Source organism: Cannabis sativa, chromosome X, assembly GCF_029168945.1.
Source record: "Cannabis sativa cultivar Pink pepper isolate KNU-18-1 chromosome X, ASM2916894v1, whole genome shotgun sequence".
In the NCBI taxonomy this organism is placed as follows: Eukaryota; Viridiplantae; Streptophyta; class Magnoliopsida; order Rosales; family Cannabaceae; genus Cannabis; species Cannabis sativa.
The window spans coordinates 42,871,334-42,897,843 of NC_083610.1; the positions used below are offsets into that span (position 1 = coordinate 42,871,334).

General features: G+C 29.9%; 1 protein-coding gene, 1 long non-coding RNA gene and 2 other non-coding genes across 8 annotated transcripts; 1 reads left to right on the forward strand and 3 right to left on the reverse strand.

The window, feature by feature from the left end:
- Positions 1–2,723: 2,723 nt before the first annotated feature.
- LOC133031679 (uncharacterized) lies at positions 2,724–13,161 on the reverse strand. Of its 5 annotated transcripts, none has more exons than XR_009684768.1 (5): positions 12,566–13,161; positions 10,499–11,005; positions 7,037–9,953; positions 4,042–4,100; positions 2,724–3,299 (listed from the first exon to the last, which is right to left on the reverse strand). It is a non-coding gene; the product is annotated as an uncharacterized LOC133031679 (long non-coding RNA). The 5 variants fall into 5 exon arrangements; XR_009684767.1 differs by having other exon boundaries at positions 4,042–4,190; XR_009684766.1 differs by having other exon boundaries at positions 2,724–3,364; positions 4,042–4,190.
- Positions 9,863–9,934, reverse strand: LOC115703439 (small nucleolar RNA snoR118). Its single transcript, XR_004009203.2, has one exon. It is a non-coding gene; the product is annotated as a small nucleolar RNA snoR118 (small nucleolar RNA).
- On the reverse strand, positions 12,613–12,684 carry LOC115703438 (small nucleolar RNA snoR118). The gene has a single exon (XR_004009202.2). It is a non-coding gene; the product is annotated as a small nucleolar RNA snoR118 (small nucleolar RNA).
- A 10,711-nt stretch (positions 13,162–23,872) lies between the features above and the next one.
- On the forward strand, positions 23,873–25,234 carry LOC133032173 (uncharacterized). The gene has a single exon (XM_061106040.1). It carries the CDS (start codon positions 23,873–23,875, stop codon positions 25,232–25,234), a length of 1,362 nt encoding a protein of 453 aa, XP_060962023.1.
- The last annotated feature ends 1,276 nt before the right edge of the window (positions 25,235–26,510 follow it).

The following is a 26,510-nucleotide window of genomic DNA, read 5'->3' on the forward strand; positions in this document are numbered from 1 at the left end:
CATATTTGGACATGAAGAGAACATAATAATTAAAGAAGTTTATCTGAAAGTGAAAGTATAGAATGTCCAATAATGTCTTATCATCTCATTTGAGTGGCCGTTGGTGTAGTTTGGGTACCAACGAAATAAACTACCCAAAAGCTTTCCAATAAGGAAAATAAAGATAAAATCAATGATGAACCATTTGTTTGTTTTGTATATTTAATGAAAATAATAATAAAGACAACTGATCTTTTATACCGAGTGAGTGGAATCAAAATTGATAGAAAATATGTGTGTATAATATAAGCAAAAAAAATAAAAATGAATATAGGAAATTATATTTAAAAAATGCTCAAAATGTTAAGCACCAATTAATTTTTTTCTTTTGACAAAATTACTTTAAGTTTATTTTTGTTTACAAATTTAAAATTTTAGTTAAATTTTACCATTAAACAACAACTAGATGTGTTACATTGTATACATATGTACACGTGTCATCTGTTTATTAATTAGATTAACCTTAACTATTTAAACATTATAAAATAAATAGAAAATAAACTAAAGTGACTGAAATAGTCCTTTCGTGTCTGACGGAGAACTACAAGAGAGATCTCTTTTATTTTTGTTTATTTATTTTTTTAGTTGAGACTTTGATTTGAAATTTTTTTGAGTTCTAAGTTTAATTTTAATTTTGATTTTTGTTGACGGTAAAACTTGTCAACCAAATTATAGCCAAAAATTTAAACTTAGATGCAAGATCTAGGATTAAGATGAAGATATGAAAATATGAAAACTTAAAGAAAAATACAAAATAGATATGGAGAAAGATAGAAATGTATATTTCTCTAAGTCAAGTGTTACAATGATTTTACAACCCCCTCTCACATTTGAAATGGAGGTATTTATAGGCTCTAATGGCCTGGGTACAAAGGTGATCCTAAGGGGCAAAGTGACATCCATGATCTACAGGCTACAGGTTGCAAATGGTGGTCTTGCACTCTGTACCTTTGTCTGGTATCAGGTGGTCTCGATTGACAGGGGTAGTGGTTGTTATGCATCCTTGGTTAGAATGCCAGGCCTTGCAGGTGTGGTGCCTCCACTACTCGTACCTCCTTAACATCAAATTTACAAGAGGTATGGTTGTACTTGTCTTATATGCACGCCTTGTCCTTGTAATCGTACTTTTGTTGCCTTTGTCTTCAACACTAGGAAAAATCTCACTTGGCATGGCTATTCATCGACAAGAGCATGGCCGATTGAAGCGCATACAAATCTTGGTCGAGTGACATTAATGCTTGAGCATGTCGAGTGACTTGCATGCCCAAAGGCATGTCGAGTGACATGCATGCTTGGGCATGAAGAGTGACATGCATGCCTGAGCATGTTGAGTGACATACATGCTTGGGCATGCCGAATGACTCTCCTCAATGCTTGGCCAAGTGACTCTTCTCAACACTTGGCCAAGTGATTTTTCTCAACACTTGGCTGAGTGACTTTCCTCAACACTTGGCCGAGTCCATTTTCTCAAAGCTTGACCGATTCCATGGCCGAGTAACTTTCCTAACCACTTGGTTGAGTGACCTTCCTCAAAGCTTGGCCAAGTGACTTTCCTCAAAGCTTGGTCGAGTGACTTTCTTCAACACTTTTGGCCAAGTGACTTTCCTCATGCCATGGCGAAGTGACTTTTCTCAACACTTGGCAGAGTGACTTTCCTCAAAGTTTGGCCGAGTGACTTTATGATGTGCATGGTCGAGTGGCCATCGTCCTTCACATGGCCAATGGACCTTGGTCTTGACATGGCCGAGTGGCCATGGTTCTTCACATGGTCGAGTGACTCTTCACCATGCATGGTCGAGTGACTCTTCAAGATGTATGGCCGAGTGACTTGTCAACATGCATGGCCGAGTGAATCCTCACCATGCATGGCAGAGTGACCATCAACCCTACTTGGCCTAGTGGCCCCTAAGATAGGGTTTGGTCAAGAGGCATCAACCCTACTTGATCGAGTGGCTCCCAAGTTAGGGTTTGGTCGAGTGGCCCGAGAATACATGCGTCGACCTAGTCATTCCTTAGTCAATTCTTAAAGTCAGTTTCTTTCACTTCTTGAAACCAAATATTGACTAATATCGAGAATTAGTCTTTTTAATTTTCAGGGTTAATAGTTTATTTAATGTTGATTTAGATATGTTGCGGTGATTCTAGTGTTAAGGGTGGTGGTTGCGGTAGGAGTACGTGATCAGTGGTGGCAATGGTGATGGAAATTGTGATGGGTGTACCATAGAAGAAAAAGAAGAAAAATGTTTAGACCAACATGTAATAATGTTTAAATAACAAAAATTATTTAGACTAATATATACATATGTACATAAGTGAACAAATGTACATTAGCTTGATGGTGAAATTTCACCAAAATTTTAAAGTTAGTTTTGTCACTAAAAAAAATAAATAAGTATACACAAATTAAAACATACAGAAATTGGCCACAAATTTCTTTTGGTTTAAAGAAGAGTTTTCCATATTTACACTTTTCAAAATAATATAAATATATATAAGAAATTTTTGGTTATATTTACTTTTAATCGTTAAAATTAATTAATTTAAAAATTTACTAAAAATAATTAATAAATTACTAATAACTTAATTTCTAAAAAATATATATAAATACTAATTTCTAAAAAAATTATTAAATATTTTAATTAAAAAAAATTATTTTAAATATATAATTAATTTAATTCTAAAAATAAAAATTTTACCCTTGTTATAAAAAAATGAAACCAATTACATAAGTATAATATATATTTTTTTGGTTTTTGAGAAAGAGTATAATAATTTGTTGATTAGTATCTTTAGTAAAATACCAAATTGATCACAAATATAGAAGAAGAAAATGAAATTTAAGTACCTATTCATAAATTAATCAGTGGAGCTTCAAAAATCCTCAATGGCTTACACCAATACCACCACAACCACAGCTCAGACACCTCTACAACCGTAAGATGCAACTCACCAACAACAGCAGCAGCAATACAAGAGGCTAGGAAGGAAACAAGTTACGGTTGATGCAATTGCAAGCTAAAGGAGGGAGGGCGGGTGTTGTAGTGGTGGTCAAGGACGACGGGGTAATGTTGTGTCTTTACTTGCTACGAAGATGGAGGCTAGAGGTTCTATGTAATGAGAATTGGCTGCCTTAATCGTTGGTTTGCAGGTCTCTAAGGAGCTGGCCCTGACAATTCCAATGTTGATTTTCTCTTGGACTGTTGACTACTGGTTTCATTCCTTCTTGTTTTCGAAGAAGTTGTAATACCCCGGTTCTTGAGCTGGCCAAATGGGGATCAAACAACAGTTGTAAATTGTAATGGCTTTCTTAAGGGTGAATCCCCATCTGATCACCAAAGTTATTTTCAGTTAATCTACTTTGAGGTAATTCATTCAGCAAAAAAGTTAAATATTCAAAAAAGTATATCATCATCTACTAATGCCCTCAGATCTCATAACTAATCTGGTCATTAAAACAGAATAACATGGGAATTTTTCATTATGAGCCTTGCTACACCATTCAGCCACCCTAAGAGAGAGAGAGAGAGAGAGAGAGAGAGAGAGAGAGAGAAAATACATACATATATATATAGATTAGATATTCGAGTGCCATTAAGAGAGAGAGAGAGGGGACAGAAGAGAAGTAACAAAGCTCATTATGCAAAACCATGAAACTTGTTCCCAAATGAGTTTTTCCATCACAGGGCAAACCTAAAAATATTGAATTAACAATATCTCAACAAAATAAGTCCAGTAAATCTCCAAATGTTAAAGCTATATGCAGAAGCACATCCCATACATGAACTGAGATTATTACTATAGCAAACAGTTCCATGAACATTGAAAATTCATTAATAGCAAATCACATCACCACCATCCTCAGCAAGGGTAGAACATTATCAAAATCAACAGCACCAAAAAGTAATCATGTATAATAAGTCTCAGAATTTGTGTGTGCACATATCATTACTCATACTCATAGTAAAAGTAATTATTGACCTCCTATTGAGAAGAAGGTAGTACCCACTAAGCTATGGATGACAATATCCGCCGAATATGGTTGGAGCAGACTAAGATGGAGGCTGTAAATGATATCAACACCAAACATTCTCATCATCTGATTAAATATAGTCAATAGGTGTTCCATTCATTTCTACTCACTATAGATTAGCCTGTCATAAATAAAATTAACTAAAAAAATATCAGAAAATAAAAACTTCATGCAAAAGGATTAAAACATTAATTGACAATAATCAAACTAAAACCATAAAAATTTAAATTCAATATAGCTAACACAGTAACACATCGATCAGCAATTAATAAATAAAAAGGGGCTTCTAAAGATACTACTGTTAAAAAGTTATTTCAACAAAAAATATGCACAAGCAATAATCATATGATTTGAAAGAGAAATTTCTCAAAAAAAAATTCCCACTAATCAAATTACTCGAGTGAACAAAAATCTACAATGTAAAGTATTACCAAATTCATTTTCCCACTAGTCAAAATTATTTAACAGTAATGTAAATTATTAACAAATTGTAGATTTTAGAAATACACGATCTAACATACAAATTTTAAATCATAAACATTGAAAAAAAGAAAAGTGAAATAGACATTGACAGAGGAGATAATATTTTTAACTCGTGTTATTAATAACATCAGAAGGTTCTCCAGTAATCAAAAAAATAACTGAGAATGTTTTTTTTTAAAAAAAAAATACTGACAGAAGAATGAAACGCTTGCAGACCAAAGCATCAAAGGGAAGACAATGGTGGTTATAGCAGAAGATTGCATAATAATCCAATCAAATCATTCAGAGGGTTAAATCCATTACCACTACAACCACCCGCCATTGACATTCACCAAAACCACCATAAAGAGCACTCCAAACAGCTTCTGTACTCTATTCTTTAAAGCAGAGATTCCAATGGTTAACATAAATGCTATGTTTAATTTGGTGTAACTAAATCTAACAAAAAAAGAATAATGGCTTACAATGAACATCAGTTTTAGTGGGAGCAGAAAGATAAAAACCAAACTGAAGACTCATGCGTAAAACTGTCATCATCAGCCAAAAAAAGTTGACAACTTACAAAGAAGCAAAAAAGACCAAAAACAGAAGGATGAAATCAAAACAATTGTAAACAAGAATTCCCTAGTCCCTACCAGCTAGTTCAAGTTAATTGATACAAAATCATTAAAAGGCATCATAAAATGGCAAATCAAAACTGAAATGGTATGGTAATACAACAGTAAGGCATAATAAAATGGAGAATAACAAAATTAAATATTCAAAAGAGTTGATGACAAAACAATAAAAGCCCTCAGATCTCATAAGCTAATCTGATCATTAACAGTATAACATGAGAATTTTCATTATAAGCCTCAGAGCGAAAAAATTTCTCCACAAATAGAGAGAGAGAGAGAGAAAGAGAGAGATGCATGTATGTGTGTGTGTGAAGAGACAATTTGTAGATTTAACAATGCTTCTGATGCAAAACGAAAAGAAAAAACCATGAAACTGCTTCTCAATATGAGTTTTCCAATCACAGGGCCAAAAACATGTTAGTATAATATAATCAACCAATTAATATGTCACAATAAACAATAGATAAATGCCATCAGAGATAATACTAGAAATTTCATGATCATCGAAAATTCATTAAGAACCAATCACATCTTCAAGGACTTCAACCAACATCATCAGCATTCGCCATCACCAACAGCAAACAAAGATAATCATCATCATCATCATCATCACCACCACAACTACTACTACTACTACTACTACCACAACCACGCAATCAATGTTAGGACTTTTGCAGGTGATGGCGAGTAGAAGATGGTGGGAGCAGAAAAGATGCAGGCTCAAAATGAAATCAATGAACATATAAATACGAAAACAAAACTTCTCATCATCGGCAGAAACAAATAATAATAAAAGATAATGGATATTATATGAACACTTAAAAAAAAAAACAGATTTTAGAGTAGTGCAAAAGAGATGAAACATATTAGTCCATTTGTGATACAGCCCTCTGTTATCTCAGAAAAACAACTTTTCAAAGTCATTTTAAAGCAGAGAATTTTTTGTACACTCAAACATATAACCATGATTCTCATTAAAACCAGTTTGCATCATCATCAACCAACAGAGAAAGAGAGAGATAGAGAGTGAAAATAAAATAAAATAAAATAAAATAAAAATAAAAAGATCATCTTGTTGCAAAGCAAAGATGGAAAGGTTGATGAAAAATCATGAAATTATTTGATTTGAAACTACCAATATTTTCATCATTGGGCTGGTGAAATTACAATCTTGCAATTACAAAAAGAGCAAGAGACAAATACAACTTTAAACAAAGGAAGAATTATACATTCTACACTTCAGGTCAGTCATTAGTCTTTGATAAGAAAACATTGTTCACATGTCATGTACCATTGATATAGCCTAAGAAAACATTTATCATAATATATGACTCTTCAATAAAATATGTAATAGAAAACCAAAGACATAGAAAAATCAATTATTTAAAACAAACAAAAACAAAACATGAAATAGGATTTTTAAATTGGAAGAACTGGAGCAGAACACCCAAAATGCAATTACAAGAATGCCCTCAGATCTCATAGCTAAAAATGCTCATTAACAATAAAGCCACCGACTTTTCATCAAGGCAAATTTACATCTTCAATAACCTCAAGAGAGGTTGAGAGAGAGAGAGAGAGAAATAATAATAATAATAATAAAAAGAAGAGAATGATGATTATGATAAGATAATCCGGCAAAAAAGATGTAAAAGCAGATGATGAAAAGCCAAGGAATTGTTTCCAACAATGAGATTTTTCCATCACAGGGCAAAAACAAAGTAAATTTGTAAACCACACTAAACAGTAATACAATAAAATACATATGTTGTAGATTCATACAAGTAATGAGATCATTTAAAAGGACGAATGCCATCAAAAATTAAATTTGAAAATTCATGAACATTAAAAATTCAGTAACACTTACATCTTCAAGGTTAGACACGGCGGCTTCAACCACCATTGTCGGTAGGGGTGTGCAGAAAGTCATCCAATCCAATTACAATTGACCGATCCAATAGAATTGGATATCCAAACATAATTGGATCGGGTCGGATGTAAATTCTGAAAATCCAATCGGATCAGATCGGTTGTTGGATGGGACATCCAATCCAATGGATAACCAACCAAACCGATCCAATTATCATCCAATGGTCATCCAATTATATATATATATTTCTAAAATACATTTATAATTTTATATATTTAATATATTTTATTTAGAAATATATATTTAACACGTGAGATTAAAGAAAAAAAAAATTAGATCTAAAATATTAATTCTCATCGTCTTAAATGCTAATAAAATTGTCAATGATTATTGAATAAATTTTATTTTTTAGCAGTTTTATTATGAGATCATGAGAATTAAGTTGGTCTAAACTAATGTTTATTATGTATATTTGATTATTTAGTTTTTGTTTATATATATATTTTTTAATAAAATTAACTTAAATGGTAGTTAAAATAGATTGGATGGATCCAATCCAATCTAATAAAAAACCAATCGATGCATCCAATGGTTAAAACCAATCCAATCCAATACATCCATTGCAATTATATATATATATTTCTAAAATACATTTATAATTTTATATATTTAATATATTTTATTTAGAAATATATATTAATTGATTTAATATATATTTAACACGTGAGATTAAAGAAAAAAAAAATTAGATCTAAAATATTAATTCTCATCGTCTTAAATGCTAATAAAATTGTCAATGATTATTGAATAAATTTTATTTTTTAGCAGTTTTATTATGAGATCATGAGAATTAAGTTGGTCTAAACTAATGTTTATTATGTATATTGGATTATTTAGTTTTTGTTTATATATATATTTTTTAATAAAATTAACTTAAATGGTAGTTATAATAGATTGGATGGATCCAATCCAATCTAATAAAAAACCAATCGATGCATCCAATGGTTAGAACCAATCCAATCCAATACATCCATTGGATCGGTTCGGATGACTCAATTCGATTGGATTGGATCGGATGACAAAATTTAATATCCAATAAATAATTAGATTGGATCGGTTAGGTCAAAATCTATTGGATGTGATCCAATGAACACCCCTAATTGTCGGCTTTCACCACCAAGCGCATATCAACATCCTCACAAGTCACAACCACAAAAAGAAAATCATAATAGTCATAAAAAAAATAGTGTAAAGTCAAAGAATTTCTATGGAGCACCAGTGGTGAACATACTCTTATTAGTGCAAGTTGGGTACCACATATTTTAGTTTAAGAATATTAGAAACCACTAAATATTCATGTTAGGTGGCAATGCTCATAATGTTTTGGTAACAATAAAACTGAATTTTTGAATAAGGTTTTGTTAGGAGCAGAAAAAATGATGGCTCAAATAAGAAATCAATGCACATATCAATAAATAATAAACGTTCTCATCATTAGACAGAAACTGACGTACCGTGCATATTAGTCATTTGAAATTACAGTCCTTCAATTAAAACTTGAAAAATCAGGTAGAATTAAGCATTCTACCATAGATATATATATGACTCGTTAACAAAATATGTGTAGAACAAAAATGTAAAGACAACGGAAAAATTATTGAGAAATGACTAACTCATTGTAAAACAAAACAAGCAATAAAACATAAGAGTAATATGAAAGCCCTCAGATCTCATAGCTAAAAATGATCACTAACAATATAACCAACGACTTTTCATCAAGGCCAATCCACATCTTCAATAACCTTGTAAAAGAGAGAGAGAGAGAGAGAGAGAGAGCAACTGAGATTGGAAGAAGAAGAAGAGGGACAACGATGATGATAAAAATAGTGAGGCAAAAAAGATGTGGAGGCATATAATGAAAGAGAAATGTTAAAAGGCACTACTGGTGCCTAGCACCCTCCTTAGTGTCATATCGCTATTGGTGCAAGTATCAAGTCCCATATCACTTAAGATAATAACTTTTAGGGAGTATCGTTAACCAAGAGCGCCACCTCAAGGTGATGCTAGGCACCACTTGTGCCTAATATCAATGCTCATAATGAAATGCCATAGAATTGTTTACAAAATTGAGTTTTTCCATCACAGGGCAAAGGAAAACTATCATTTGAGAAATCCACAAAGCATGGAAAAGGGAAAAAAATAGTAAGACCAATTTTACAGATTATATTGTTACTTACGAATCATAGATCAACTACAGTTTGACATAAAATATGGTGAGTGTTTTGTAATTAGTATAAGAACGAAGACCAAAGACAGGTATAGAGTACTGACCCAGAGTATGATTTACATTTGCAATCAACCACTGATATGATTTACATTTGCAATCAACCACTGATGAAACGAAGACACAGTACAGAAGTAAGAAAAGTAACCCATCAAAATGTATTATTATTAGAAAGCCCTCAGATCTCATAGCTACATTGGATCATTAACAATATTAACCACAGATTTTTCATCAGTCCATTTACATCTTCAAAAACCTCAGAGAGAGAGAGAGAGAGAGGTAATGGTAATGGTGGGGGTGGTAATAATAAGGGATTATTTCATAAATACACAAAAAGATAACAAAGATGTAAAGGACAGAGATGAAAACCAAGGAGAATTTGTTTACAAAATTGAGTTTTTCCATCACAGGGCAACACCATTATCATAGAAGGCTATAAAATAGTAAGAACTCAACTAAAAGATCAGTAAACAATAAAACGAGGAAAACGACCTGAAAATGAACAGAAGCTCCACACTAACTTTAACATTAAGAGTGTGGATTCAAATGAAGCTTACTAGGCTGCATGTCCATCAATCAACTGCTCAGAGTCCAGTGTATTCATCATATCATCATTCTTAAAGAACCCATCTACACAGCAAAATCAACAGACACACTAATGGTTTTGCTTGAGGTCACACATAAGATGATGTTTAAATTTGAAAACTTCTTGATTCATATATTATAGAATTTCACTGAATTTTATCCCCTCAAATACGTATGTAACACCACAATTTAGTACTCGTATTTTTCATGTAAAAATCAGTTGATGAATTTTTGTTGTTATCTATGCTAGATTGAGGGCCAACTTGCATGCATAAAAAGAAACAATGAAAGTAATACTGTTTTCCTTTTATGGTTTCATTATTTTTGTTAAATGCAATTAAAACGATTTTACAGTTAATGACCACTCTTATCCCCCTAGAAAATAATTACTAGTGGAAGCTGAATGTTAATTTCTTGAGAAATAGATTCCATATCCAATTCGTTTGAATGAAATTTAGACACCTATGATACTGCAGTTAGTTTCTGTTACGTTTGCAGTGGTGAAACATTTTTATTTTCTTAACAAAAACATTAAAATAAATTTGACCTTCTAAGGTAATGAGCAATATTTGATATGAGTTCTTTGTTACCTTAGCTTCTCGTGGATCTGGAAAGCATCCTTAGCTGATGCCATCAACTCCAAAGTGGGCAGTAGCCAATGGTGTTGGTGTTAAATTAATTGTATGTGACCAGGAAGTTGCTCGATATGAAACTGCTACTTTGGCAGCAGTTGCTGTCCCTGCACTTTTGCTTCCTCCACGTACAACAGCTTTGGATGAACATCTAGTTGCTGGGCTTCCAGCTCTTGAGCCATATGCGTGTTTATTTCATAGGTGTTGGATGGCTCCTTTCCTTTTTCAATTAACATTGCAGAAGATCATTTCTAAGTGACCAACTTGGCTTTGTTGACTACAACTATTAAATTTTGTATTAGGTATTATGCCATTGCTACTCCAAATGCCACCAAAAGACTTCTTCTTGGACTTCTACAAGAACCACCGTCATGGGCTCCAAATGCACTTGATGCTGCTGCTCAACTAGTGGAACTCCTCCGGGCTGCTGAAGATTATGCTTCTGGAATAGGGGTGAGCTGGATACTGCACATTGCCGGTGTTTAGCTATGTTCTTATGATATGAAATGTATAAAAATATTGGGTAGGGTGTCATAGTGCTCGCAATATTTTGGTAGCAATAAAAATTGGGTTTTTAAAGACACATCGAGGATGGTGGGATCAGAAAAGATGAAGACTTAAACAAGAAATCAATGCACTATAAATAAAATAAATAAAAGTTCTCATCAACTGACAGAAACTGAGATGGATCACATTAGGTAAAGACATTAAAAAATAAAACAAAACAGACCTAACATATTAGTCATTTTCAGATATAGCCCTCAGATCTTTTAGAAAAAACAGCTGTTCAGAGTCAAATCAAAATCATAGATTTTTTATGCACACTCAAGCATATAACCATGATAATCATTCAAACCAGTTTGCATCTTCATCAACCTAGAGAGAGAGAGAGAGAGACAGAGAGAGAGAGAGAGAGAACATGAAATGAAATGAAAAGGAAAAAAGATCATCTTGTTAGCCAAGTAAAGATGGAAAGGTTTGTGATTAAAATTCATGTTTTCATCATTGGGCTAATGAAATTACAATCCTCCAATTGAAACTAGAAAAGTCAGGTAGAATCAATTCAATTATTGAAATGGATAACTCATTGTAAAACAAAACAAAACAATCAGACACAAAACACGAAATAAGAAAGGCAATGACTTTTCTCTACAAGAGTAAATAAAAAAAACAAAAGAGTAATTAGAAAGCCCTCAGATCTCATAGCTTAAAACGATCATTAACAATATAACCAATGACTTTTCATCAAGGCCAATCCACATCTTCAATAACCTCTCAAGAGAGAGAGAGAGAGAGAGAGAGAGAGAGAGAGAGAGAGAGAGAAAGTGAGTGAGTGAGTGAGATTGGAAGAAGAAGAGGATGATGATGATGACAAAGATACGAGGCAAAAAAGATGTGGAGGCATACATTGAAAAGACATGGAATCGTTTACAAAATTGAGTAATTCCATCACAGGGCAAAGGAAACTATCATTTGTAGAAACCCACAAAGCATTGAAAGGAAAAAGAACAGTAAGATCAACTTTACAGATATTATTGTTACCTACTAATCATGGATTAACTTCAGTAAGACATTAAATATGATTGGTTTTTCAATAGTATTAGAGTGTACAGAAAAGAGTATGAATGCAAATATCCAGACATGCATGAAACAAAAGGACACTACACAAGTAAGACAAGTAGTAATCCACCAAATGCAACAGATGTATTGCTATTAGAAAGCCCTCAGATCTCATAGCTATATTGGATCATTAACAATATTAACCACAGATTTTTCATCAAAACCCATTTACATCTTCACACACCTCTTAGAATAGGTAGAGAGAGAGAGAGTAGAAAAGAAAGAAAGAAAGAAAGTGGTAATGGTAATGATAATGATAATGATAATGAGGTAGCAAAGATGTAAAGGACAAAGATGAAAAGCAAGGAGAATTTGTTTCCAAAATTGAGGTTTTCCATCACAGGGCAAGATCACTATAATACAAGCTATAACAATAGTAAAAACACAACTAAAGCAGAAAACAACCTGAAAATGAACAGAAGCTCCACACTCACTTTAAGATTAAGAGTGTGGATTCGGATGAAGCTTTCTGGGCTGCATGTCCATCAATCAACTGCTCAGAGCCCACAGCATTCATCATCATCATCTCACTCTAGACACTATAAAATGGTTCAAAATAAGCAATAGCAAGAATCTAAATTAATATCCATTAAAGAAAAAATGAAACAAAATATTTGGAGCTACACATTATAAAATATGAAATTAAAAATAAAATGAAAAAGCCCTCAGATCTCATAGCTTGAGAAGACTCGTCTGCGGAAGAAGCTAATGGGTGTTCTTCAGAAGCCCTAACACGCAACCACCGAACCACCTTTAGTAAATATGTATGTATGTGTGTGTATATATATTGTATGTATGTATGAAGAAGAAGAAGAAGAAGAAGAAGAAGAAGAAGAAGTAGTAGTAGTAGTAGTAGTAGTAGTAGTAGCAGTAGCTACAAAAGATGGTGGCAATGGCGAGTTAAAGCTGGTGAAAAAACACGAACCACGCTCCCTCTCATTTTGATTTGAGCATTTCCATCTTCGGACCAAAAAAAAACACGAAGAAGAAGAAGATGACGAAACAGAACAGGGGGAGAATATTAGGGCTTGAAATACGTCAAATGTGGACTACTTTGGGCCCAAAACTAGAATGATGAACAGCCCATGTACAAGTTTGAAAAGGCCCATACATAACATTTTACAACATTTTACAACTTGCTAAACTAAACATATTGTCAACTTGTTAAAGATTTGTAGCATAGAGCCCATTACAAAATTGGATACCTTTTCAATAATTATAGTTAGAACTTAAAAAGGTATTTTCCAAAATTTGGAAGCCTTTTGTATAAGAGAAAAAGAGATACTATTTACGTATAGAATGAATTTTGTACTATAAATTTGTTTTATGTACTTTTATTAAAGTTTTTTTTTTTTTAAGGGAAATCGAATAGGTTAAAATAACAAAGGTAACAAAGTTATGCAAGCAGAGGAGGATTTTCTTCCATCTATAACAGTTCATTGTCTATCCTAAGGGCATGCAGAGATACCCCAGGAGAACTAGACAATAAAACCATAATATCAGAAAAGAAAATCTCAAAACTGAGAGTTGTCACTTCCGATCCGCTAATAGAACACCTACAAAATAAAGAGAAAAATATTAATACATAATAAATATTTAATAAAAAAAAATTCCCTTACAAAAATAAAATAAAACAAAATATGAAATTTTATATAAATAGTCACACAATTCTCTGATGTAAATACTAGAACTTATCTATTCTCATCTCCATTGTTGACGGTGAGTACACTACATTTGATGTGTTATTATTAGACCAAACTGACCTTACAAAATTAAAATTAGCCATATAATAACTTTACAAAAACTACAACTAGCCATGTTAGCCTAACAAAACTAAAACTAGTCATACTGATCTTACAAAATTTAAACTAGCCATACTGGTCTTACAAAACTAAAAACTAGCCATACTAGCCTTACAAAACCTAAAACTAGCCATACTAGCCTTACAATACCAAAAACTAGCCACATTGGCCGTACAAAAGAAAACTAGCCACATTGGCCATACAAAAAAACTAGCCACATTGGCCTTACAAAATAAAAAACAAACCACTTACAAAACTAGACATATTACCTCACAAAACCAAAAGGCACATTAGCCATACAAACTAAAAAACTATATTAGTCATAATTAAAGTAACAATGATGATAATAAGGTAGGTTATCTTAATTTTTAGTTTAGATAGGGAAATTTACATGGTATACTAACTTTTGTCATTTTTTTACAAAAATACTGTCAGGCAGAATTTTTTACTTTTTTACTGTGTTTTTATAAGTTTCATACTGCAGTATACTGTGTTAAGTTTTCACTGGTGTTCTACTAGTGTTTTACTAGTGTTCTACTGTTGTTTTGAGTTGTTCTGCTTTGTGTTTTAATGGTGTTTTATAAAAACACAGTATTTTTGAAAAGATTTCCGTGTGACAGTATTTTTATAAAAATTAACCCAAATTCCAATATTTTTATAAGTTTCCCTTTATTTTATAAAATAAAGTAATTATTCTTACTTTATATATACTTTACCTATGGAAAGTAATTTAAAAAATTACCATTAAACAATTTTTCTATGTATATAAATATACAAAAAGGAAAACTCAATAAATAAAATGTATATCAAAATATAAAACCACATTAAAACCAAATAATCAAAACAAAATGAGGATTAGAATTTCATTAAATATAGACTACACAAAATTAGGAAAATTAAAAAATAAATAATTAAAAATACCCTGAATAACTCCCAAATTTATAAAAGGAATGTATAGGAAGATTAGTTGAAAAAAAGTAAAGGACTGATAATTAAAATAAATAGGTGTTAATTATATATGGCAAATTAAAATCAATATCAATATATCAATATCAATCATCAATCAATCAATCAATCAATCATCAATATATATATAAAGGAAAGCATTCAAGAGTTTACGTGGCATATTCCCCTTCTTTCTTTCTAATTTATCTATTTTGTAAATATTTTCGATTTTCATTTCATATTTGAACTTTTATAATTTATTAATAATATCAATCCATTATTACCATTAATATGATTACAAAACCGAAAAAGTTAATAGCACTAATTTAATGTATAATATAATTTATTGTATAACTATTATACTATGCACAAAACCTATCATCACCTATCATCTTCTCCAATAAAATTATTATTCATGCATGTAACATTAATTTTTTAATTTACAATAATTAATATCTATTACACCATTAAAAACTATTCATTTTCCACCACACCACCTCTCTCTCCCTTTTTATGTAAAATAACTATAAATAGATATCATATTTCTCAATCTCACATATGATATTTTTGTTTATTAAATTGATAATTTGAAGTAGATCATTCATATGCATGAATAGGAATGATTCCTATGAAAGGAGTCTACATTTTTTAATTTTATTCATGAGATTATTTATATATATTGAAATATTTTAATTTTTATCCATTATGCATTATCAATTCATAATGTATAAATAGATATCATATTTCTTATTCTCATATATGATATTTTTATTTATCAAATTGATATTGTGGAGTAAATCCTCCATGTGTATATAATAGGAATGATTATTATAGAGAGAGCCAACATTTTACAATCTTATTCACGAGTTTATTTATATATATATATTCAATTTTTACATTATGTATTATCAACTCATTATTTATAATGAAATGATTATTTAGTTTCTATGAAGAATTATTAAATTGATGATGTGAAGTAGATCATTCATATGCATGAATAGGAATGATTCCTATGAAAGGAGTCTACATTTTTTAATCTTATTCATGAGGTTATTTATATATATATATATTGATATATTTTAATTTTTATCCATTATGTATTATCAACTCATAATGTATAAATAGATATCATATTTCTTATTCTCATATATGATATTTTTATTTATCAAATTGATACTACTGTGGAGTAAATCCTCCATGTGTATATAATATGAATGATTATTATAGAGAGAGTCAACATTTTACAATCTTATTCACGAGTTTATATATATATATATATATATTCAATTTTTACATTATGTATTATCAACTCATTACTTATAATGAAATGATTATTTAGTTTTTATGAAGAATTATTTTGATTTGGAAGTAAAATTAATAGGATGATTTTGTTATGAGTTTCTTTAAATTCATTGCACTATATTTTTTTCTTAAAAAAATAATATGTGTTGAATTTTTAAACAAATGACTAATCAAGCAAGAAGAAGATGACGATATTTTGATTATAAAACTATCTCAACTATAGGTGGTAAATGAGTAATAACGTTATGAAGGATCGGTTTTATTAAAATAAAATATAGTGATGACATTTTATTTTTCATTTTCTTTATTATTAATATTTATATAAATTAATTTTAAAGAGGAAAATTATACTATTCCAATATTTTTAACATATATTTTAGTTATGTATACGAGTTTGAATTTTTTTTTCCTTTTTAATTATGTTATTTAACTTTTATTATCCATCATCTATTATAAATTTTGAAAATCCTTTTAGCTCCATATATCACTAGTTATTTTTCAATAGTTTTCTTATAAACTTTTTAATTTTATGTATTTTGTGAAATTATTATCCCATCATCTACTTTATTATCTTTTAGTAATAATTATAGATATGTATAATTATAATTATTAGAAAAATAAATTAACATCTATTTGTCAAAAGAAAAATATATGTAGACGGTATATATTTAGCTATTGGAACATAAATAGTTTTTTTTTCCAATATATGTATTATACTATTTTATTATGAAATAAAATATATACTATCCATTATCATAAATAATTACTCCATAGGTCATTTTACTTATGATTTTGTGGTGACATAATACTTTATTTTTGTAAATTTACAACTATAAATAATTAATTATAAATGATTCAAAATTTTTTTAAAAAAAAATAAAAGACACTATCTAATTATGAAAAGCCTAATAATTGTATATAATCTTAATTCTTATTGTAATTTGATTAAACTATATATGACTGCGTTACATAGAAACTAATTCAGTTTTATTATAAAATTAGATATCCAATTACAATTAAATCAGTGAATCAAATTTAAATTGGATCTGATTAGATGACAAATGATATTATCAAAATTTGTTTAAGAACGAATTCAATTAACTACATAATAAATTATAATTATACTTATATATAAACTATTTCTATTCCAATATTATTGGCTATTTATTATTTTTTGCTATACTATTTCGCACCTAATTAGAAAATTCTAAAAAAAAAATGTGCATCTTATTAGTTGTTGTGTGGAATATTTTGAGACATTTTAATTGTTGTTTTAATTTATTAGCTACTTTTAAAACAAAAATTATATACATTAAAAGTACAAAGTTGATAACTTTATGTAGTACAACTATTACTAAAATGATTGTCAACCTTTTATATTTATGTAGTATTTTGTATATGTTTAAGTTAATATTGAAATCATGTTCTAGAACTAAAAATTCAATTAAAAAAACAAATCAATCAAGTTAGTAATCGAATTAGATTTTGAGACTTAAATAAATTAGATTAGGTTATTATGTTATTTTAAAATTTTATTAATATTTGTATTGGATCATATTAGTATAAAAGTTGAATTAAGTGAATTAGTACATTAAGCAAAAAATGAATTTGAAGAATTTAAAAAAATTACAAGACCGCGCGAAGCGCAGCTTAGTTCTCTAGTAATAAATAAAATATTGCTAATAATGTCATAAAATCCATCACATTAATCTCGATATTACCCTTTGGCAAGTAGCAAATTACTAACACTGCCATTAATTTAAAATTGCTGAAAATCAAAATACATTTAATAATAATATCTAATAATTCCAAAATTAACTAATATCTTTTAATTTAAATTATACTAAAATTTCTTTAAAAAAACCAAATATTATTGAATTAGAAAAAATCTTAAATTTTTTAAGTTATAACACTAATTCCTAAATTTTCTTATATCATTAAGAAAATTAAGTCTATTTAACTTGAAAAAAATATATCACAACATGAAAATATGAATAAATTGTTGAGTTTTATTTTGTTTGAAAATTTTAATTTCTCACGAAAATATGGAACAATTAATCAAATTACCCTAAATAATTAAAGGCAAGCTATAAAAATAGGCGCAAAAAACATAGGCATCAAATTAAGCTAACAAAATTGTAGCGCAACAAATCCTCACAAAGTATAAATATTAATTCGCTAACTATTTGACTAATAACAATAATAATAATAATTACTTACAATAATGAAAATAATAATAGAAATAAATATAAAAATTATCAATATCAATATATCAATATAAAGGAATGCACAAGAGAGTTTAGGTGGTTTTTTACTTTTTTTTCTTCCTATTTTTCTTATTTTGTGACATATTCTCTTATTTTATTTGAAAAATAAACTACACTACAAGCTAAAAAGTCCCACATTGTTTAGAGACATTTTAGTTGTTATCCATATAGGTTATGAATAGTACTTTTATTTATTTATTTTCTTTTGTCTTAGAAATATTTTTTTTTTTTATGGGTGATTGATTAATGTCTTACCCAATAAATTCTATATATATTTCTAAGTACTTATTTATTTTTTAATAATTAATTTTTTATTGTAATTTTTAATTTTATATATATTTATGAAATTAATTTAGTTTAAAATTTTATTTGAATATTCTAGATTTTTATATTTTTATTTGTCCAAGTTAAAAATATTATTTTACAACTAAATATTTTCTCTTAAATTTTAATTTGTTCAAAAGTTAAAAAATGACACACTTATATGACTATATATTTGAGCATTTTTTATCATATTTTTTTTCACATTATTTATTTATTTTTTAACTTGTTTGTTACTTTTAATTGTATACTTTCTTTTGTCTTAGAAATATTATTTTGTTAATGGGTGATTGATTAATATCTTAGCCAATAAATTATATATAGATTTCTATAAGTAGTTATTTATCTTTTAATAATTAATTTTTTTATACTAATTTTTAATTTTATATACATTTATGAAATTAACTTAGTTTAAGAATTTATTTTAATATTTTAGATTTTTATTTTGTTATTTGTTCGAGTTAAAAAAATAATTTACAGCTAAAATATTTTCTCTTAAATTTTAATTTGTTCAAAAGTTAAAAAGTGAACACTTATATGACTATATATTTGAGCATTTTTTATCATATTTTTTCACATTTTTTTAAATTTTTTTGTTACTTTTTTATTATATCAATTTTAGAATACAAAATATATCTATTTCAACAAATTGATTTTTTTTATTATTATTTTATCATTTTTTTTATTTTTATATTTTGTAAGTTTAGTTTAAATTATTTAAATAGTTAAAATTATTAGAGATAAAAATTGATGTTTTTTAACTTAAGAAATACTTTTTGTAGTTTATAATATAAATTAAAAACAAAAATATGAGCTTTAAAATGATTTATGTGGCATCTTATGTAAATTTTAATTGATATTTTTTTATCTATTTTTCTCATTGTTAATTAATAAAATAAAACAATCAATATCAATATATTTAAAATGATTTTAAAATTATGTTTAAAGTCATGGTTGTACAACTTAAATTGTTATAAAAATAAACAAGCTTATTTTTCCTAAATTATTACTGAAAAAATAATGTCTTCAAACTATTATCGATACTAAATATTCTCCAAAATTATTCAGGTTACCAAGTTGTGACTATTCTTCTTTTTGTACTACATGGATTTTATTTTATTTTATTTTTTTTAAATAAAAGACTCCAAAGAATGACTAAATTATAATGATATTTTAAATTCAAATTTTGGTTATTTTTCTTAATGGTTTATTTTACCAAATATTTAATTATGTAAGATTTAGTTAATCACAGGAAAGAATAATGAGTGATATATTTATAAGTTACAAGTCTAACATTAATCACATTTTTAAACTATGTGGGATTTTTTTTTTTTTAAAAAAAAAAAAAAAAACTCTATAGTGAATATTCGTATTATATAGAAATATAAAAATCCAAATAATTAAAGGTGAGCAGAAATATCCAAAAAAAAAAAATTAGTTGTTTTTTTATTCATTTAACCAAATATCAAAGATTTTGTGACATCATGGAAAAATATACTTAATGAGGTAAGATTAAATTAATCAATCACCCACAGTAAAAGAAAGAATAAGTGATATATTTATAGGTCACAAATCTAACACTAATCATATTTATAAGCTATATGGGACTTTATAACATCATAAATTATACTTTTATAATAAAGGAGAAAATATATACTAATCACATTTTTTAAAGAATATAGAGTATAATATAATATTTAATGAAATTTTATTATTTATTATTTTATATAAAGATGAATTCACATACTTCTTTTAAGATAAAAGATAAATAAATAAATATATCAATATAAATATTCTTCTCTACAATGAGTCCTTAAAAAAAAAATTATGATATTTAGTTAAACCTAAAAGGAAAAAAGAAAGAACTTTTAAATAACATAATATGTTAATAATTAATTTAATTTAATTTAATTTTTTTAAATTAAAAATTTAAATAACATAAAAAATTAACTTTTTAAATTAAAAATTAAACAAAAAATACTACAATTTAAAAGAAAAAAATTTATAATTATAGAACTACATTAAAATTTTTAACAAATATATTTATATCATTTAAATTTATAAATTCTATATTATATAGTAAGAAAATAATATATTTTTATAGGGTAAAAAAATTACTTGGTTTGTAATGAATATTAAACTCATTTGTATAAAATATATAAATTCATCACTGAAATTATATTACAAAAATTATAATTAACCAAGTACATAAATATATTTTTTTGTTATTATAAATGATAAATATCATTTTAAAACGTGTATCACAAAAGTTATTGATTTGCTACTTTGTTTTTTTAAATGACAATTTTTTTTTTTTATAAATTTGAGGGAGGATTTGAATTATTTCTTTCTATTAAAAAATAGAATCTAAATAGTATTTAAAAAAAAAAAACTACACCAGTCGCACAATTTATTAAATTCAGAAACTGTTATTGTTTTCCTTTATTTTCTTATAAAAACACATGCATTTTTTTTTGTTCCACAATTTTTAATATTTTTCACAAAATTGTGATCTTTCTCTATATTTTAAAAATAACAAATTATTTTTCTAATTTCAATACTACTACTTTGTTATAATATACACATCAAAATATTATATTTTAGATTATATCACTTAATAAGTACAATATATATACATATATATATGTGTATGAAAAAATTATAAAATTTAGACAACACCGCGCAAAGTACGGCTTAGTTTCCTAGTTATAACATAATGTAAAACTAAAGGAAAAAAAAATATAATAAAGTATAAAATTATTAATAAAATCACATAATTAATGGGCTTAATAAATTTAAATAAATGTCATTTCAAACTACCAAATTTAAATATCTTTATAAAATATGTATATAAATTAATTATAATAATTAATTAATTAAATTATCAAAACTAAAAAACTCCTTAAGGCTCAAAATACGAAATCAATTTATCATGTAATAAAATAATTTATTAATAATTATATATAGATAACTCTTATATGTTTTGAAAAGTGATAATTATTAGTCAATAAAATAATTAAATTTAAATCAATAAAATAATTAGAATTCAATATATATTAGGAAAATTTGATCTTTCATGCTAAAAAATAACACATGGTGTTATTTTGAACCAAAAAACTACACATTGTGTAAATATGCCTATTTTGTCATTAGTAACCCCAAAATGCCTCCCTATCAAACAGCCTCCCCTTTCTCTCTCTTTCCCTCTCGTTTGGTTTCTCTCTCTCTTCTCGCACTCTCTCTCTTTCACTTTCTCTCTCTTTCTCATTTGCTCTCTCTCTCTCTCTCTCTCTCTCTCTATCACTGCCTACTGCCACCACCACCACCACCAACTCAACGTCTCGGCCAACTGCCGCCTACACCTTCACCATTTTCAACCTCAAGGTCCACCACACTCAACAAAGCAATGGGTAAGTGTTTTTCTTAGTAAATAGTATTGTTTTTTGTTATATTGTATGGATCTGAACGTTGTTAGTTGTAATTTGTGGCTTTTGTGTCCTTAAAATGGAGGTAGAGTTTGTTCCGAACAGTCTGTGGTTTTCTGGGTTTTTACATTTTTGTGCGATTTTATGCAACTTTATACGATTCTTTGTGCGATTTCATGAGAAATCTGAGGTTAGGGATGACATGATTAATTTTGGCGACATTGTACGATGGTTATGCGATTATGTGCGATTTTGATGTTAGGCGATTTGTGTGCGACATGTTGTGCAGCATTGTGCGATTTTGTCATGTATGTGTTCTTGTGCGACTTTATGCGATATTGTTCCTTTTCTGTGCGATTATTGTGCGACTTTATACTTCACCATATTATTGTTGTATTAGGCGACGTTGTGCGACCTCTGTAGTACCTTGTGCGATGTATGTGCAATATTGTATGCTGATTTTTTATGTTTATTTCTTTGTATTTTTCTGTGGGACAGATTCAATTGTATTTGTGCATGTGTTGTATGATGGCGTTTGGACTGTGGAGGGTTTCAACTGGGTATTTGATTCCTCAAAAAGTAAGACATTGATGTTTGACATTGACTCTACACTAGAAAAGGTGCGTGAAGTTTTGCATGAGGAGTTGGATGTGGACCCATTGGTGTATGAATTGAAGTTAGAAGTGGTTTACATGTACATGAAAGGCACTAAGTTTTCGCCTGAGGTTTTAGTGAAAGATAGTCAACTACGAGTATTCTTGAGCATGAAGCCAAAAATGAGTGTGGACAACTTGTTGCCACTATTTGTGACTAAGGTGAGGAAGAATGTGAATTCAGAGCCTACTCCCAGAAATGTAACCCCTAGAAGTGTTGTTGGGACGTCTGTCCCAGAAACTGATCTGGTGGTTGGTTTGAATGAGCAAGTTGGCACTAATATACATGATGAGAGAGTGGGTATCGCATTTGATCATTCAGATGAGTTCGATGCTCCCTTTTACAATAATGATCCTGTGGTTGATTTGGGTGTGGATGATGATGTGGCTACAGATGTACTTCCCCTGAGGATGGAACTAACTCCAAGCAACCAAGTAGAGCGACAAAGAAGAACCCCCGTAGTGAGAATCACCAAACACCAGGAACTAGTAGCAGTCGACCAGGTCCTTCTAATAGTGCTCCTGTATCTGAATTTGAAGTTTCTACTAAATTCAAACCTCTTGTGTGGACAAGGGAAGACATAGAGGAAAATAATGTGTGTACAACATCTCTTAGTGGTACGCCTTCAGGGGAGATATATCTTGGCAAGTTGTACAAAAACAAGGAAGAATTGAAGAATGTAGTGGGAAGGTATGCACTGAAAAATAATTTTGAGTGGATGGTAAGTAAGTCTGGCACTGATGTGTTTTACGTTACTTGTAAGGATGAAAATTGTAAATGGAGATTAAGGGGGAAGAAGAAGGCACTTTGTGACATGTTTGAGGTTACTGTGTTTCACAATGAACACACATGTAACTTGGATTCTAGACATTCTGATCACCGGCAAGCAGCACCGTGGGTTATTGGTCACATTATTAAGAACAAGTACACATCAGATGGATCTAACTACAAGCAAAAGACATACAGAGGGATATGTTTGATGAATATGGCATCAAGATGAGTTATGAGAAAGCTTGGAGATGCAGAGAGAAGGCAGTTATGTACAAGAGGGGTACTCCAGCAGAATCTTATACGAAGTTATATGGTTACTTCTACATGCGGGAACAGAAGAATCCAGGTACTATTACTGACATTGTCAGCGAGGATAACCGGTTCAAGTACTGTTTCTGGTCACTCGATGCTTGTAGGAAGGGATTTAAGTTTTGTCGTCCTGTGATTAGTATGGACGGAACATTCTTGAAGACGAAGTATGGAGGAACACTGTTAGTTGTTGTTGCGTACGACGCAAACAACCAATTGTTTCCGGTAGCCTTTGTTGCAATTGTTGACAGTGAGAATCATGACTCTTGGAAGTATTTCTTGCGGAAGTTAAAGGAAGCCATTGGTGAGGTTGAAAATCTTATGTTCATATCGGATAGGCATCAAAGCATTGAACATGTTGTTGAGGTTGTTTTCCCAGAAGCATGCCACTGTGCATGCTTCAAGCATATTACTATGAATGTCGTTCACAAGTTTAAGACTGATGTATGCAACCAACAAATATGGCTTGCAGATTACGCATGGAACAAGACGGAATGTGATAGACATTTTGAGGTGCTGAAACAGATGGACCATGCCATTGCTACATACGTCGAGCAAATAGGGTTTGAAAAGTGGGCTCGTCCTTATTGTCCAGGCGATCGGTACAGCATAATGACAAGCAACGCTGCCGAAAGCTTCAACAAGGTGACAGAAGAATTCAGAAAATATCCAGTAACTATTTTGGTTGACTTCATCAGGTTCACACTTCAAAATTGGTTTGCTTCTCGTCTCGAAAAGGCAAGTAAGTGCGCTACTCCTTTGGCTACTACTTTTGAAAATGATTTAAAGGATCTACACAAAGATGGTATGTTCAGGAGTGTCCTTCGTAATGGTGCCCAATTGTTCAACGTTGGTACGAGTCCTCAAGGTGAGAGAGGTGGTGATGTGAACTTAGTGGAGAGAACATGCACTTGCGGACTTTTCCAAACGCTCAAAATCCCTTGTCCCCATGCATGTGCCGCAGAAGTTAGTCAGAATGTGAGCGTGTACACACTTTGCTCTCCATATTACACAAAAGAAACGTGTAAGAAGATCTACGATGCCACAATTAATATTGTTGGGGAGGAGGATGAGTGGGTACTACCAGAACACATCAAGAACATAAGAATCGGGGTACCAGTGGAGAAAAAACCAGTAGGTCGGCCTAGGAAGAGCAATGTAGGTAGAAGACCGACGAAGCGTCGACCGTCCAATGGTCAGGTGGTAGTGGAACCTCATCACTGCTCGCTATGTCACGGTACAGGGCACAACAGAGCTACATGCAAAGCTCGAGTTTGAACCATTTCTCTAATATTTAAATGAATATGTGTTGTATTGCTGGTTGTTGTTTAACAGGACTATCGCATGAATATTTAACAATATGCAACATTGTCCGATTTATTTGCGATATTGTGCGATTTTCTCCTAGATTATTACTTTTTGGTATGTTTAGCGACATCTATTGCGACATTATGCGATGTGTGATATATGGCATTTTTAGTGCGATTTTAACGATATTATGCGATTACTGTGCGATGTTTGTGCGATGTTAACTAACAAGATCTTCAATTTTGGTTTGTTTTGTTCTGTATTTTGTTTGGCGATATTATGCGCTGAATGTACGATTTATATGCGATTCTAACCAGAATCATTTTTCAAAAAATAAAGAAATTGATACAAGCAACAATTTAAATAGCTTTAAATTTACTTGATATATATAATTTCGGGGAGATTATAATACAATTACAAAAGTTTGTGTGTATAAGAATAACATTACAAAAACCTACAAAAAACTACCATGTTAAGTTCTGGTAAAATAAGTCCACACACCACCTATGTCTAAAGGTGAGCATGTTACCATCATTAACATGCTCTAACGACCGGTTCAGCATCAAGTGCTCAATGTGCTCCATGGCATACACTCCACAATTGCCACTAAAAATAAAAAAATTACTAAATATTAGCAACAATTAAGTTAAGTAATTCATAATGGAGTGCAAAATTAAATAAATTACTCAAAATATACAAAAAAAAAAAAGAGATTCACCTGCTCTTCGTTTGTGGTGCAACCTCAGAGGTAACTCGTCTATAATGTAGGGGTAGGAGCTGAGTGAGATCGCCCAACTCCACCGGATGTACATAATTATTGTATGGGAAATAACCGCTAGCTCGAATTAGATTTGCAAATAGCTCGCTGTAAGGCTTCAAATATGACTTCGTGGCTTCCTCAGCGGTGCCACCGATATCAGAATCATATACAATGATCTCCCAGTTGTCAATATCCACCTCAACTGCCACCCAGTGGCGCTCTTTGGGAAGGTGCAACACAAAGTATATGTAATCCTGGTTCTCCCAACATGGCAAGTATATGTGCGGTATCCCCTACACGTAATTCATAACACTCTTATCCCATTTCATCTTGCTCTTGTCACCCTCATAGTAATTCCAATACATGGCAAAGATCTGTGGAGCAGATGTGTCCAAAACTACACCTTTTCGAGTGTAGACTTTTGGGTACAGGGTCCGTCTTCTTCTCAATAAGTGCGCCATGGCATCAAGTTGTTGTGTTCCAAAA